The following is a 17,220-nucleotide window of genomic DNA, read 5'->3' as shown; positions in this document are numbered from 1 at the left end:
TTAAGATCACTGTCTTTATCAATTACCAAGAAGCCATATTTATCATTATTCCAGCACATTGAACATATATCTCGAAAATGAGAATAAGTAATGTCAGTATTTACATGATCATCGTAAATGTGTTTTAGATTCATGTCATCTTGCCTGAAAAGTACAAGAAAGTTTGTATTGTCACGCACCAAATGTTTAGGAATTCGTGCATAAGTTTGACAAAGATAGAAGCAGTCAATATCTCTATGTCGTCCCATACAAAAATAGGTTCGCATATTATCTTGTTTTTCGCATCCTACGTCATCGAAAATCATAATTGAGTTGGGTTTTGCTTCATCCGGTTTTACCACTTCCTCATGCTCATTAAAAGCATAAAATTTAATACTTTCAATTGGTTCAATTATTTTTTTTAAAAACTGATATTTAGGTTGGTTAAATGATTTTGAATACAAATAAATATTTTCAAATCGTAGGCCATTTGGATGTACAATAAGTGCTAAAAGAGTATTTGTCTTTCCACAATTCGATGGACCAAAAATAACACCACGGACATTATTTGGTAAAAGTTGTCCGTGACGTTTGATATTTGTGTCTCGTGATAGGTCAAAGTTAATTACAGGCAACTTAATGTCTTGTTGATTGAACTTCATCTTGATGTAGAATGACATTCTAGCTATAAATTTACATCTTTTATAGGTGTCGAGTTAGTCGTTCTTGAACAATGATAGTGCAAAGACGTATCAAAAAACGAGGTGCTGGTATTGTTAACACACTTATAAACAAATTGCCATTTGAACTTCATATACCAGGATATCATTATTGTGGTCCAGGAACTAAATTGAAGGAGAGATTAGCACGTGGAGATCCAGGAATCAATCCATTGGACGCTGCTTGTAAAGAACACGACATTGCATATTCGCAAAATCGAGATAACATTGAAGCTAGAAATGCAGCTGATAGAATACTTGCTGAAAAATCTATGAAACGTGTTTTTGCGAGAGACGCAGATATTGCTGAACGAATTGCTGCTTTAGGAATTTCCAACGTCATGAAAGTTACATCAAATTTGGGAATGGGTTTGAAAGAGAAAAACAAAAAGGACAAGAGAGTTAAACATTTGCGAAAAGTTGTTAATTCAGCAAAGCTTATGTCAAATTCCAGTTCAGATCCTATTAAATCTGCATTAGCTGCTGCACGAAAGACTGTTCGCGATGCTGGTGGAAAGAAAAAAATCAAAGTTCCACGTATTATACCAATGCCGCCAAAAGTGGGAGGTATTTTACCTCTTATACCTCTATTTGCAGGTTTAAGTGCAGTTGGTGCTGTAGCAGGTGGCGCTGCTGGCATTGCAAAAGCAATTTATGATGCTAGAGACGCCAAACGTCAATGAGAAGAAGCTAAACGACATAACGAGAAAATGGAAGCAATAGCTTTGGGTAAAGGTCTACGTCTAAAACCGCACGAGAGAGGATTAGGATTGTATTTGAAACCGGTAAAAAAAAAAATTTTTCAATTTACCCATCGTGCACTGACTGATATTGAACTTAAAAAATATGCAAAAATCATGAAAATACCCTTTTTTCGTGGTGTTTTTATGCGAAATGATCTTCCAAAATCTTCACCGTGAAAAAATGAATCAGCCATTATTAATCTAGATGATAAAACTGGACCTGGAACTCATTGGGTGGCATGTAAAAAACGTGGTAATAAAGTTATATATTATGACAGTTTTGGCAATTAGCAGCCACCACATGAGCTTATGAAATATCTTAATGTAAAATACTGTACAATCATGAAAAACATCAAGATTACAGTACAGATAATTGCGGACACTTGTGTTTAAAATTTTTACGTAAAAAAGTATAAAAGTAATATGCACTTTCCAATAAGCATCAGTCATGGATGATTCACTCACGTTAACATTGTCTGGACAAACGTCCATTCTAGAAGCGTTCTATTTTCCGCCAATTGAATTATCATCATCTAAAAAATATACCTTAGGACTTGTGGAATTGTTAACCTTCAATTCCATTCCAAATATTGATAACGGCAATAATAAATTTTATTATACACTCAATGGTGAAGATAAAAGTATTAAAATACCCACAGGAAGCTATGAAATTGAAGACATTGAAAATTATTTGAAGAAAGCTGATACTCAATTATCAATTTCTATTAAGCCCAATAATAATGAACTACACAGTGAAGTTTACAGTGAAAATGCAACAATAAGTTTCAAACCGCATGATTCTATTGGTAGTTTGTTGGGCTTTAGTCCACGAGTTATTTTTCCAAAATTGACTTCCACATCAGATTTACCAGTATTTATCTTGAAAATTAATGCATTAAGGATTGAATGTAATATTACTACAGGAGCATACATGAATAATCAGTTGGTACATACGATTCACGAATTTTTCCCATCAGTTCCACCAGGATATAAAATCATTGAAGTTCCATCAAACGTCATTTATCTTCCAATCACCGTACAGACAATACATAATTTACAACTGCGCATTGTTGATCAAGACGGTCAATTGGTTAATTTACGTGGTGAAACTGTAACAATACGTTTACATTTGAAATCAGTCACGTAATGGGGATTGTTTATAATCCAATAGTAGGGGGAAGCTATAAAACTAACATATCATTCCTGAATCCCATCAGTCATCGTAGAAAATTCAAACGATAAACTTATCAAAATCGATTATTCCTACAAAGTCTGGGACTAAAAATACGCAAAAGTGCAACAAAATTAAAGTGAAAGTGTGTCGTCTTGCATGTCTTTTACCATGGAAGAAGAAAAATTAGCAATAAGCAAAGGTGTCATATTTGATGAGTCTATTGCACACATTGAGGTGCATGCTCATCAACCATATGCATCTACAACATATAATAATAATGATGAGATACATATCTCAGTTCAACATCAAGATTTATGTCTGTTGCCAAGCAAAAGTTCCCTTCATATTATGGGGAAATTTACAAAATCTAACGGAAATGCAGTAGCAGCAACATCAAGATTCGTTAATATGGCCGTATGCTATTTATTTGAAGAAATACGATATGAATTGAATGGTGTTGAGATTGATCGAAATAAAAATGTTGGTCTTACAAGTCTCATGAAGGGATATTTATCTCTTCATCTAGGTCAAAAAAATTATTTAGATAATGCAGGTTGGGTAACTGATAATGAAAGATTATTTGACGATAATGGATACTTTGATGTTTCGATACCGTTACATATGCTATTGGGATTTGCTGAAGATTATCATGGCATAATTGTCAATGCCAAACATGAATTAATACTTACTCGTTCAAATACCGATCTTAATGCAATTGTATAAGCTACAGCGGAACCTGAAGAAACGATCACGCTTATAAAAATTGAATGGATCATTCCCTATGTCACTGTTGCAGACATAAAAGAAGTAGAATTGTTAAGTTACATTGCAAAAGACCCACCGATTCCAGTGAGTTTCAGATCATGGGAATTATATGAATATCCAATGCTGCCAAACACAGCCAAACACGTATGGGTCGTAAAAACATCAACTCAATTGGAAAAGCCCCACTATGTTATATTAGGATTTCAAACTGCACGCAAAAATGATGCTACAAAAGATGCAAGTCATTTCGATCATTGTGATTTAAGGGATGTAAAACTTTTCCTCAATTCACAATGCTATCCATATAGTAACATGAATCTTGACATAAGTCACAATCAATTTACCTTATTATATCATATGTATAGAGATCTCCAAACATCATATTATGATAAAGAAGCAGAACCTCTACTCACGAAATGAAAATTTATTGATATACTACCACTTGTAGTAATCGATTGTTCTAAACAAAATGAATCCTTAAAATCAGGACCATTTGATGTTCGACTGGAATTTGAATCATCGAAAGCTTTTCCTGCTAACACATCAGCCTATTGTTTGATCTTACATGATCGAATAATAGAGTATAAACCTTTAAGTGCGCAAATGAGAAAACTAACATAAAATATTGTAAAAAATACACATATTATATGATTATGATTATATTATTCATGTATTAATCAAATTTTTTTTGCTATAAATAAATTGTGTATACGAAAAAGATTACTGTTTTCATTCATTTATTTCCAGAGAAACCCGATAGTCGGTAGCGCAAATTTGAGAGAATATTAATACATTGACAAAACTTTTAAAATCAGTTATTTTTGCTGATAGTGAAATTTTTATCGCGGTTGGTAAAAAAATCGGTATTATCATTGAAGATAATTCATTTAGGTCGGTAAAAAAATCGCTGCCGATAATTTATCAGTGTCGATAACTTATCGCGGTCGGTAACTTATCGTCAAAGTTATCGCGGTCGGTAATTAGTGCGGATCAGAACCAACTTTTTTGACTTGGCCGGTATTGCAGAGTGATTCAGAACCGGCCCTGCTTATCTACTTTCATCCACTGGGTAATAAATCGATGGCACCATGGAAATACTTATCATAATTCAGAGCCAAATTTTTTTCTAAACTTTTTTTCGCAATTTCTCTCAAGAAAACCTCGCGAGGTAGTCACTGTTGGTTTAGCTGAGGCTTCTTCATAAGAATCTACGTCCAAAATGACGAACCAGGTATTTTTTTCCAGCGGAAAATCTTTTTAAAAGGGTAAAAGTCGCCTCTAAAGTTGACACCCTATGAAAGTGACTTTTAATTTTTACATATCTCTAATCGAAATTTTCCAAAACGACCTTTTACGTTAAAACAAACATAAAAAATAATGGAAAATACCTTCAATTATATCGTTAAAAAACTTAAGGATATACAATTCTTTTAGTAAAAATAACAAGAAATCTATAACTCAAAAACTATTAATTATTCGTAATGGGACCAATTCCAGTCGGAAGAGTCAAGAAGATAACAAGATACGTGTCTTTGCAATTCTTAAAATAACATCGAAATCGATGTCAAAAAAAATTTTCCCTTTCTTCCCAGATTTGTATCAAAATGAAAAAGTCAAATTATTAATTTATTGTACGTATTACACATAGTCCAAGAGCAGTATGAATTTCCTATGCATGAAATTCAAAAGAGTTGGAAATATTTTTTGAAGACAGTTTTTCGTAGAGACTGAGGAAAAGAGCATTTATACCAAATTTCATTGTTTGAAAATGACTTTTATTATTGTTTATTAATTATTAAAATTTCGCGAAGTGCATTTTTTACGTACTGCTTACTCAGCGAAAACTGTTAGTTTTTTCGAAATAAATGTAAATACTTTTTGTAGAGAATTCGATTGAAATTATGTTTTAGATAATTGAATAAGACAAAATTAATTGATGGATGAATATAACAAAGAAAATTATCATTAACTAGCTATTACCCGCTCACTTTACTGGGCTTATGTCAAAATTTAATAGTGTGTAATGTCTGAATGTATTTCAATTATTTCACATGATTATCTAAAATATATTTCAAGAGAAGCTAGAAATGAATAGCAATAAAACTTAAGGATTGAAGTTAACGCTCATTACTTAAGTTATTTTTCTTTGAGTTTTCCTAAGATTCCGTTAAAATAGAAAGGGTTCCGTAGAATAGTTAAGGAAATTATCTTTTAGATGTTTTATTGCTTTCGGAAAACCCACGTGGCGAAAAGCAATAATATTTCAAAAAAAGAGTGCGTGACGTAGAAAGAGCGTTAGCTTTCCAAAAAAGGAAAGACTATGCGAAGGGACTTGTGCGCGCCTGAAGCAAAGGAGTTCTAATTATGTCACATTCGACTAAATAAATACGTAAGGTTTGATGCATCAGTCAGTTGTCGAAAAAGGAAGATCGAGATCCGATCGTCGTGGAACATCTTTTGAAATCGTAAGTCTTGTTTTGTCTTGAACATTGTATTGATAATATTTCGAAGTTTGTAAATTTTTGTATGAAGTTTATTTGATCGTTAAATTATTTTTCAATTGATATTTTAATTGATTCACGAGTAAAAGTGAATATTGCGCTAACTGAAATATCGACTGAGGATCAATTAATTGTAATTCATCTTGACCAGAGTAAAAGGAATCATCTGTTGGTAACGTTTAAATTGTTGTTATAATTTTTCAATAGTTATTTATTCAATCCATTTTGTTATTGTTTTTATATAAATTACATATTTTTACTTTCTCTATCATATCCCCTCAACCCTGTCTATTGGTCGAAAGGCTAGGACTGAAAAGAGGAACTTAAAGTCTCTAAGGTTAAGCATATGATTTACATATTGACACCTTTAAAGAGCAAAATTATATAACACTCTTATCATTTTAGATAATATGAATTTTTTAATTTCACGAAAAACAATACGATGAGCTCTTTTAAATAGTAGTATTTACGTTAGAGATGCTTTAAAACGGATATCATTAAATTGTAAATTATTTTTATCTAATCATGCCCATTTGTTAATATCGGAATCATGGACTATCATTCCAGAATTGATAGCAGTTTTAAAATTTTCTAACGTATGTTTGAAAATTTTACCTATTTATTCTTTGTATATTTCTCCTTGGTTGAATTGATGTGCCCAGCGTTTTAATTATCGAGTAGACTGTACTTCTCTAAATTTTTGCTTAACACTATCGGTATTTAAATTTTTTTTCTTACCACTTCGCCAGTACTCAACTACTCGTAGTTTATAATTATGACTTAGCTCTCTTTATCAGTAGTACATGCTCCATCAGACACTTTTGGTTCATGGATTGCAGATGCATATTCTTCGTCTTCCATAACTTCTCGTTCCCAACCCTCATATGGTCCTTTAAAATTTAATGAATTCTCCTTCTTTATTTCAATATCAGTATACCTATTTATTGCATTCAATAATATTTTTTAAAGTGATTCTTCAGTTGTATTTCAGCATCATTTACAGGTGTCTCCATAATTTTCATAGTTTGAAATGTTGTGAAAAGTAATCGAATAACATTTAGGGGGTTAACTTTCATTTTCAACAAGTAAGAATTATATAATTTTTAGAATAAAAGAAAACAATATTTCTATTTCAAGCACACGATTTTGTACACATATAAAATAATGACTATTAACCAAAATTCAAATGAATACAAGATGCAAGAATATCCATTAACTACAGTATTAAAGATGGATGAAAAAAAATATTGTTACAATTTTGTGAATGATTCAAATGTGCCACATTCGTTAAAAATGCTAGCATTGAATAATCGGTATATTGTAATTACAAAAATGATTTTTCTCAAAAATAGTTTATCAGTGACTATGATGAAAATTATATCCATGTTTGTTCATATAAAGATAACAAAAAATAATATTCTGACTAATCATAAACTATTCAGTCTCTTATTACGACATATTATGTTCGGTGATTATTGTGAGTATAAACAATCAATCAATAATAATTAAAAATTTTTGAATTGCGATTTTGTTTACCATCGTTAATGTTGTTTTAAGAATTGCAAAGACGCGTATCTCGTGAATTTTTATTTTCTTTTGATTGGAGTTGGTTCCATCAAATGATAATGTTTAGTTTTTGAGTTATAAATTCTTTATGATAGATCTTTTCGAAAAAAAGGAATAGTTTTATCAGCATCAATTACAACAGAGGGCAGAAAGGAGAAATACGTAGTTTACCATTTTCGACTTAGATTATTACATTTAAGCCTCAGCTAAATTGACGGTGACCATCTCGCGAAGTTTTTTGGTCAGAAATTCTTATGATATTTCCAATTTTCTTGTAAAAAATAACTGTATTGACTCATAACTATCGATATTTCTTTTTCAGGGAAATGAATATAATGAGAAAAAAGAAGATTCGACTCATTTCAACAATCATGACGTTTTGAATAATCTTCTCTCATCGGACGCTCAGCTGTCGGAGTATGTATAGAGAATATCAAAATATCTCACAATAATAAAATGAATCCGATAATAATGAGAAAAATTTAATTTCCAATGAATTTAATTTAGATTTCCATTGAATCGTAATTTTAGTAGGTACATCAAACGTGTGTGATCGTATTTGCTTGTTTAGTATTTAAAGAAATATTTATCATAGCTACGCATGGCTTTGTCGTAGTTAATCGCCCTACTGATGAGCAAATAAGACATAAAAAATCAAGTGAACTTTTTTTTTTAGCAGTTTTATTATAGTGATCATAATTCAATCAAACGATTTAACGCTATGAGTTGTTTTCGAGGCTACTGTTTGATTAGAGTTATCAAATGTGACAATAACTATTACACAGCTCTAAGCCTCGTGCTATGATAACATTCTGTGACCAAAGAAACGAAAAAATTGTAATTATCTGTTCTTGGTCATCCGTAACATAAGTACTTACAAAAATATTAGGGCTTTATAGTAAAAATAAGAACGTACGAAAAACTGTGAAAGTACGAATAAGGAATTATATATTATTGTACTTGACAATACTCGAACCGCAAATCAAAGTACCTTACCTCATCTAAAGTAGCGGTAGATGCTCGGCACCAAGTGCACATTCACCTTCTCTCACTCTCTTTTTTTCTCACTAGCGTGCTATTTCTTCCATGAGCGTTAAAGCTACCTACTACTCTATACACGAAAAATTTGGTGCGACATCATCAACGCATCTTTATAATTGCTACATATTATGCTTCTATATTTAATGAGTAGTTATCTAATATCATAAGCTTCCGATTAAACGTCAAACAAGAATTTTTCTTTAAATGTTGACGGAATTATGAATAAGCCACACCCCTAACAGTGATATTTCTACTATTCAAGATTTTTTCGCTTAATGTTTCACTCTACTTTATCGAGCACTCTATCATGTGTTCTCTCTTACTGAATGTGTCTTTTATCACTTACTTTCACGTTGGGGTCCTTACAGTGCCCTCTTCTTTGCCTTACGTATTGTTATCACTCTCTTTTACGCTAACCTTGTAATATTTTCTTCTCCCTTACCTAACCAAGAGACATCGATGTTCTGAATAATAAAGGATGGTTCTCGCGTGTTGTATATCGAGTTAAATAAATTTTTTTTAGAAATTATTGGTAGTAAAATGAGGAAAAAATTATTTGTAAAATAATTGTACCAAAAAAATACTGTTATAAATAATAAGAAGTATTTTCCGCGAGTTACATATCAATTTTAATGGATTTTGTTATAAATTAAGAATGAAATGATGTTTTAGATGATTGAATAAGACAAAATTAAGTGATGGATGAATATAACAAAGAAAATTATCATTAACTAGCTATTACCCGCTCACTTTACTGGGCTTATGTCAAAATTTAATAGTGTGTAATGTCTGAATGTATTTCAATTATTTCGCATGATTATCTAAAATATATTTCATCTGTTGGTAACGTTTAAATTGTTATTATAATTTTTCAATAATTATTTATTCAATCCATTTTGTTATTGTTTTTATATAAATTACATATTTTTACTTTCTCTATCATATCCCCTCAACCCTGTCTATTGGTCGAAAGGCTAGGACTGAAAAGAGGAACTTAAAGTCTCTAAGGTTAAGCATATGATTTACATATTGACACCTTTAAAGAGCAAAATTATAGAACACTCTTATCATCGTATAATTATTGTCTATCGTTTAGCCAGCCGGCATTATGCAAATTGTTTTCTTTTCATAAGACTTGTAAGAGCGAAATTTTTGTTGCGATCAATTTCTACTCCATTGAGTTTATGTTGAATTTCTTAAAATAAATAGCATACAGCTCTATTTCCGAATTTTGATGTATCTGCGACACCTTTGAAGAGCAAAAATACATAACACTGAAAATGAAAAGAATAATCTAAAAGGGCTTCAACAAGGACCTATATTTTGACTGGGGAACATAAGCAAACAATAAATAAAGGAGAGAATATTCTGTTTGTAATATGAGTCAGGGACAACGACTTCTTTTATTCATCTATTCAACTTGCAGAAATATCAATAATCTGGCTTCCAACTTTCGACCAATTTTATTACATCCACACTTAAACCATTGGATAAAATATATATCCAATTGTTAAGACGGATTCGATTAGCTCGTCAAACAATAGCTCAAAGTTTATCAGAAAAATCTGTAAAGGAATTGAAGCAGATTAAAGAGAATCAAGAAAGCCCTCAAGTGACTGAAACACGGTATCCTTTAAAAACTTGAGACCGCCTCCTCGTCATATGACAACTCATCAGATAGGGTCGAGAAGAAGGGGGCAGTATCGACACAGCATTTAGCAGCAAAGGCTATCCGCTTACCGGAAGTATTCGAGAAAATCGACGGGTTTGACTTACGAGAGAAACTTGCGTTACTATCGGTGAGTACGTCAGCAGGCAGACTAAAGATGTTTGTCCTAGCTTGAAAAGAATTTTTCTCTGACAGTAGTCTTAAAATGGCTTGAAGGTTATGTTATTCCATTTACCCAAGAGTCAGTTCAAGATGTAGAACTGGCAGAAGGACCTTAGTAAATAGACAAAAGAAAGCAATTATTAGAACATATTAGTAATTTAATGAATAAAGGAACTATTGGAAAACTCACAGAATTTGAAATGAATTTCTCTCCAGCATTTTTTTGATTCTAAAACCGGACGGTTTAAGTAGACTAATACTTAATTTAAAACAATTAAATAAATTTATTCGTACAGAACGTTTTAAGCTTAAGAATATTCGGACAGCTCGGGATCTTTGGACGCCCAATTGTTTTATGAAATCACTAGATTTAATGTTTATATTTATGAAATTGAGTGTTTGCCTTTTGGGTTAAATACAGCTCTTTATGTATTTACAAAGATAATGCGTCCAGTAGTTACCCTCTTGGGGAATCAAGGGTTTACTTCAGTAATTTATCTTGATAATATTTTGTTACTTGGTCAGGAGTATTCTGTCTATAGCCTGATATTTTTCTCTCCACTGACTAATTAGACAATTTAAGGTCTCCTTTAACGTAGAGTGACACAGCAGTTAATCATCTACAGTAATGATTGTAAACTCGCCAATCAGCCTAACTCTCATCAGACATTATCAGTGAACTCATTATTAGACGTATCAGTAAACGTTTTGTGTCAAATATCAGTGAATGCTATATCACAAATCTCAGAGAACTCAAGACTGTACACAGATCATTCAAAGACTCAGTTTCAGTGAAGTCATTTTATACAGTTATCAGACAGACTTTCGTATCATTGTTTTCACTTGTTATTGTTATTTTAGTGATTAATAAATCGTTAAGTGTTACTGTTGACTCGTGTCAGCCGATTTATTTACACCTGTTCAACAGTCCTAACTGTCCTAGTATCCAAAAATCCCAAAATATACCGTCCACTCAATTTCTAATTGCCGTCCACCCGTAATCTAGTTTCCATCCTCTTACACTAGCTCATCAAAGTTATAACACACGTTAAATTTAAATCGGTCGTTTAATCAATTTTTGCAGTTAAACATATCTGTACTCCTTCCCTGTCTATTGGCTGTAAAGCTAGGCCAAAACGTAAAAAATACAAGGTTGCGAAAAGGAATTTTTTCTTTTTTTTAATAGAAAAAGGTGTTTGTTTGCACATTAAAGGTGGTTGTCTTATGTCTCAGCCTGCCTCTATTTTAAGCTTTTTAAAAACATCATTTATGAATTTGGTGGAAATTTGACATCAAGACTGTTCATTATACTTTATAGGTTTATTTATTGTCTATGAAGTCTATAGCAATGCAAGCGAATTGCAGATTTTATGGAACACTTTATGAGAGTAATTCCGCAGAATTCCGCAGAGTGGTAAAAAAAAAAAAGAGAAATATATCAAAGACTATGTTTCTGATTTTTCAACTGAACAAACAAATGATGATGTAAGTAAAGTGAAATCATGTAATATTGGGAACGGATACAAACTCTACAATATTGTGTTCAACATAAAAAATGCTACCAGATGTAACAAATATTAATGTATCATTATTGAAAGACACAATCTCAGGAATAAAATTATTATAACAAAGTGAAGAGGCAAAAACTACTGTGAAATCACGACAACTTCAAACAAGTTATGTAGATGAGTTAATTAAGACTGAAAAAACACTACCAATAACTTAGTCTTACAAAATGGATCCAGACTTAGCAAAATTGATAAAAGGTGTAAAGTACGCAAGAACATACAATGAAAATAATTTATGTCAAGAATAAAATTGAGTTAGATTTTTTTATTTCACCATGTATTATCTTTTCAGCATGAAATGTAAGCAGCTGGCCATGTTGATAAATCACTTTATCAGCCTAGAAGGACAATCTTCAAATGAAAGCATCAATCTAATGCTTTCTGAAGCCATCCATTCAGACCTGGCAAACGATCTAACATGGACTGGCATCGAGAAGGATGGTGTAACAACTAAATAATACAGTGAAAAAAAGTAGACTGTATAACACAAAAGTTGGATTTGACTGAAAAATCAATGTATATTGAAATGATTAAAACATGTATTTCTTACAGCCGGGTTATCATACAGAAATTTGCTTGGAAAAACAACGAGTAATGTGCTTTAGGTATACGTCAGCATTGAACTAACATCTGCTGGAAAGAGAGAAATATCAACTAACATAAAGAAGGCCAACATCAAGAATCAAGTGAAAAAGAACAATTTGGATATAGATATTTATAAGGGTTAAAATCTGTCATATTCTCATTGTGTAATATTTTTGTTACACTATGAATAATATATCAGAAGAATACATATAGTGTACAAGCAGATTATCGCGACATCGTCCGCGAACAACCCAATTCCAGAAATCTATCGCAATGTGATAAAATTACTTAAAAGATCAAGAGTAACGGCTCGTTGTTTTCTCATTTAACTGTTAAAAATCGATTACCATTCTCCAGCGTTTATTTCCCTTAGAATCTGCTTTTATAGGAACTATCCATAGAGGTGAATTATCAGGTGATAATGATGATTTTATCACACCGTCGTGAAGTAATTTTCCTACTTGCCACTTCCGAATCGATTAGAAAATTAGTTTTTCAATTTCTTGAATCAGGTGATTTTATCTCAGTTATAGGAGAGTTTCCCTGGATGTGAGTCCAATTGATGACATTTTAGGACTTAAAAATTTGACACTGGGTGGACGCATTTGCTCTGTAATTCTCTGACCTGCCAGTGCGTCCGTATGACGAGTCTTTTGAGAGTTTAAATGCTCATTCTGATTATTGATTTTTTATTGATTATTCTGGTAGTTCTGTTGTTAGGTATATCGTTGTTGAGAAGGTATTCGTTTCTTTAAGGTTAGTTGATATGGTGCCATGGGAGGTGGGTACATTTGTGGCATGTACATACAAGGTGGGTATGAAAAAGGGTATAGCATTGAAGGAAATGAATAAGGTATCTGTGTATTATATCTTATTGGTGACTTGGATCCTATATATCCATTATTATGTTTTCGCCTCTAAGGAGAGTTAAAGCGATTACCTTGTAGGATTTTAAAATTTTAAGAGGAACTAGCTCTGAAGGGCATTCTACCTCATCGCTTATCATCTTGAAAATGCACCACTCTTGTAGCATGTTCTGTTGATTTGTCATTTGTGTCACGTCGATTAGCGTATCATATCATAAATAATTTAAGTTTTTCCGAAGATCCACGTAGATCGTCTACCACGAAGACGTTCGATTCTACATGCGATTTTATATGCGTTTTCTATTTTTCCGAAATTTTGTATGTTCACTTCATAAACTAAATTGTCCGGTAAATTCCGTTTGAATAAATCTAACGCTAAACTGTCTAATAATTTTCCAATAGTATTCATTTCTGCTTCTGCAAAAGTTTCCTTTAGTAAAGATACTGCTTTATTACGAACTCGTTTAATTCTATCATAATAGCTAAGAACTAATTTGTCTTGACATAATCTAACTGTTTGAATATCAGCACAATAATAAGAATATTATTCTTGTAGAGCAAAATATTCTTTTAACGCTCCCTCTAATGTTTCGATTGAATCTATTTTTCAACCAGCAACCGTGTCACAAGCCGTGCTTTTAGTTTTGAACAAACCGTGTTAAAATACGCCTCCCTTAAACCTTCTGGGATTAAGGCGCAACTGTTTTTTCCATCTTGAATTAATGTTTTTAATGAAATATTAGTACCGTTGTATGGCAGGATGTACAACATAGCCTGCTAGAGAGCCATTATTCCACTAACACTGGTAAGAATAGCCTCCGTAATATTTCGATGATGCGTGAGATTGGCAATTGCGTTTTATTCTGTCACTTTGATTTATTTAAGTTTCAGTAAGTGAAATAAAATCGTCTTTTTTTTCTTATAACATCAGTGAATAAGCAGAGAAGAGAGACGTGAATAGAATCACAATGCCGTGTTCCATTTGGGGATCACCCCAGATCACCCCAAACCACAAAGTTATCACCCCAACCGCCAGACGGCGATACTGTACATGTAAGCTTCTGTACCCTAAAACCAGGTGGCGACAGTGTTCTTGGCACAGTCACGCCTACTCCCCTCCAAAGAGGCGCACGCATAGAAAAAATGCTTCGCGGCAGAAAGAGCCAACTTGAATTCTCAGATTTTCCGAAATTCTTGGAAAGTTACAACTCAAAATTATCGATTGAATTCATTGCTTTAATTTATATATCAGTATATAAATTTGTTTGATTTTTTTCGAGAGTGCATACAGTGTATAAGTGATTGTGCATTGTGTATGCAAAAATGCCAGCTACAAATGTATGTACATTTTTCAAATGCGAAAATGTGTCATCGAGGATGCCGCATCTCTCGTTTCATCGCTTTTCTAAAAACGAAAGGTAAGTTTTTGAATCACTTTTCATTATTGACAGCTTCCGTCTTAGTTCATTGATATATTAATCAATTGATATTAAAAAATATTTGTTTCTATATATAAATACTTCTTTGCGTATCTCCAACGACTTTATATATGCTGAAGAAAAGAATATTTTTGAAAATTTTTTTTTTTTTTTCAATTAAAAGGGTAGTTGGTTAGTTAGATATAAGTCGATCAACTTTTTAGTTAATATTTATTTTTTACGAATAATTCATTGTAGCATTTGAGTGTTATTATATCACGATTTTCTAAGTTTTTTGAATCGAGTTACTTTGATAAAAGTGAAAGTAGTAATATAGAGAGATTTTATAATCAATCAACTTTAATTAATGATATTATCAACCCTCTTTTTGTCTATAATGATTTTTAAAATAATTGTAACGTTTCTATGAGACATGGGCTAAGCTGTTTTTTTCATTTAAACTTTTTTGTTCATTCCATGGTTTTCCCTAGTCTCCAATCTTTTAAGCTGCTTTAGATCAGTATTTGTACCAACCATTATGTTTATGTGTAACAATATACCTACAAAATGAGTTCGAATACATTTTTATGAATCATTTAAATTGTTCAGTTAATTATAGTTTTTCATTTAATTTTAATGAAAATATAAAATATCGATGTTATTAAAATGAATAATTGAACCATTGCATAATTAAAAATCAAGAAAGGTATAAAGTTAATAATATTAAAATGTAAAGCAGATCGCCTAATGAATAATTATGACATACATAATTACAGTAATTTATAGTACAATAAATACCTATTGTTGAATTAAGGATTATTAATTCGATTGCAATTACCTTTTTTAACACTAATTGATATTCAAATGTAAATATATATAGTAATAAGGGAAGTAAAAAAGTATCAATACAATTATTATTGCCAAAATATGTAGTCCAGTCAAATGAGGGAAATGGGATAATTTTGGTTTGCTGCGGCCAAAGTGATGATTTATAGATAACTAGATCGAAAATTTTGCGAGGAACACGACGGTGTAGGTCAAGAATGTTTGGCACGCATAGGGAGGGGAGTAAATCGCGAAAAGCCGCCCCCCATCGCGAATTTCTCGATTTCTATCATAGATATAGAAAAATGTTTTAAATAAAAGTTGTTCAGAATTTAATTTTAATGAAAAAAGTACTGAACACTTTTTTCATATTTATGATAGATAAACAGTTATTCGCGACTGAAGCTTCACTAATGACGAAAGCTCCAGTCACGTCTAAGAAAATTAATAAAAAATACTTAACGCTACAAATATTATTTTGTGGCAATTTATTTCGAAAAATGGAATATTAAAGTACATTTTCAGAAAAAAAAAATTTTTTTTTATCAATTTTTTTATTATTTTTATGGACAATAAATTATTTAAATCGTTCTCATTTTGGTTAAAGGTTTTAAAAGGTTTTAGAAGGTTTTTAAACATTCTTGACCTACACCATCGTGTTCCTCGCAAAATTTTCGATCTAGTTATCTATAAATCATCACTTTGGCCGCAGCAAACTAAAATTATCCCATTTCCCTCATTTGACTGGACTACGAGTCTAGTTTTAACATTTTTACATCTGAAGACGAACAAGTGGTACTTTTTTATGTGGGTAATCCGATTTTATGACTGATGCGGGTCTACCTTTTTACAATAGCGTTATTTACGTCGAAAAACCCACGGGTTAAGTGGTCAATGTTTGGCGCGTGCTCAATTACTTTTTGATAATTGAAACTCCGCACCCTCATCATTGTCTTCGTCTTAATTTTTCGTTTTATTAAAAAAAAAATTCGAAACAAATCTATCAACTCCTTCGTTTTTTTATTTTTTTCTCTCCTGTTAACATGAAAGAGAAATTTTCTTAGAGAACGATGTTAGGAAACTGTTCGTCTCCTACCACTACATGACAGAACTTGAGCTCCGCTCTACGCTCAGAAACGTCTCTGAATCTCGACCATTCTGCCATCTGACAGCAACAACACGTATCAAAATTTCCGGCCACATTATCCCATAAGAAATAAACTTCTATTTACGTCTCTCTTCTCTGAAATAAGTAAGTAGAGTTGACCCGCCCGATAAAACAGATCGAGGTTCATGTCTGTGCTACTTTGGTTTAAGTCTATGCTAAATGACAACCTGAGGACAGCTTTGTTTTACCGACCAGTAACTTACCACCCGAGTCAATCGTATGTTTAAATGCCGATTTTCCCGCTAGATGACACTGCCCTTATCAGTTAAGCTTTGTTAGCCGATAAAGGAATATGAAAGTATTATAAACAATCTCAGATTATTGGTCCACATGATGAAAATGTGGGCCAACAATCGAAGCACGACAGTTTCCTGCATATCAGCAGCTGATGATCATCTACCACCATCATCATGAAAAGAAGATGCTGCATGTTTACAATCAAGAGCATGCTTCAATTGTAAACGTAGATTC

The 17,220-nt window shown here is 32.1% G+C and overlaps 1 protein-coding gene across 1 annotated transcript in view; it reads left to right on the top strand.

The window, feature by feature from the left end:
- Positions 1-17,220, top strand: part of inaD (inactivation no afterpotential D) — a 649,339-nt gene that overhangs the window by 66,442 nt on the left and 565,677 nt on the right. The window contains exon 2 of the mRNA XM_035090055.1: positions 7,770-7,864. Coding sequence (XP_034945946.1) covers positions 7,770-7,864 — 95 coding nt within the window. The remainder of the gene's footprint in view (positions 1-7,769; positions 7,865-17,220) is intronic.

This window comes from Chelonus insularis, unplaced genomic scaffold, assembly GCF_013357705.1.
Source record: "Chelonus insularis isolate UGA/USDA-ARS -01 unplaced genomic scaffold, ASM1335770v1 contig_72_pilon, whole genome shotgun sequence".
Classification (NCBI taxonomy): Eukaryota; Metazoa; Arthropoda; class Insecta; order Hymenoptera; family Braconidae; genus Chelonus; species Chelonus insularis.
The sequence above is the reverse complement of the archived record's forward strand: the minus strand, read 5'-3'. Positions and strand labels throughout refer to the sequence as shown.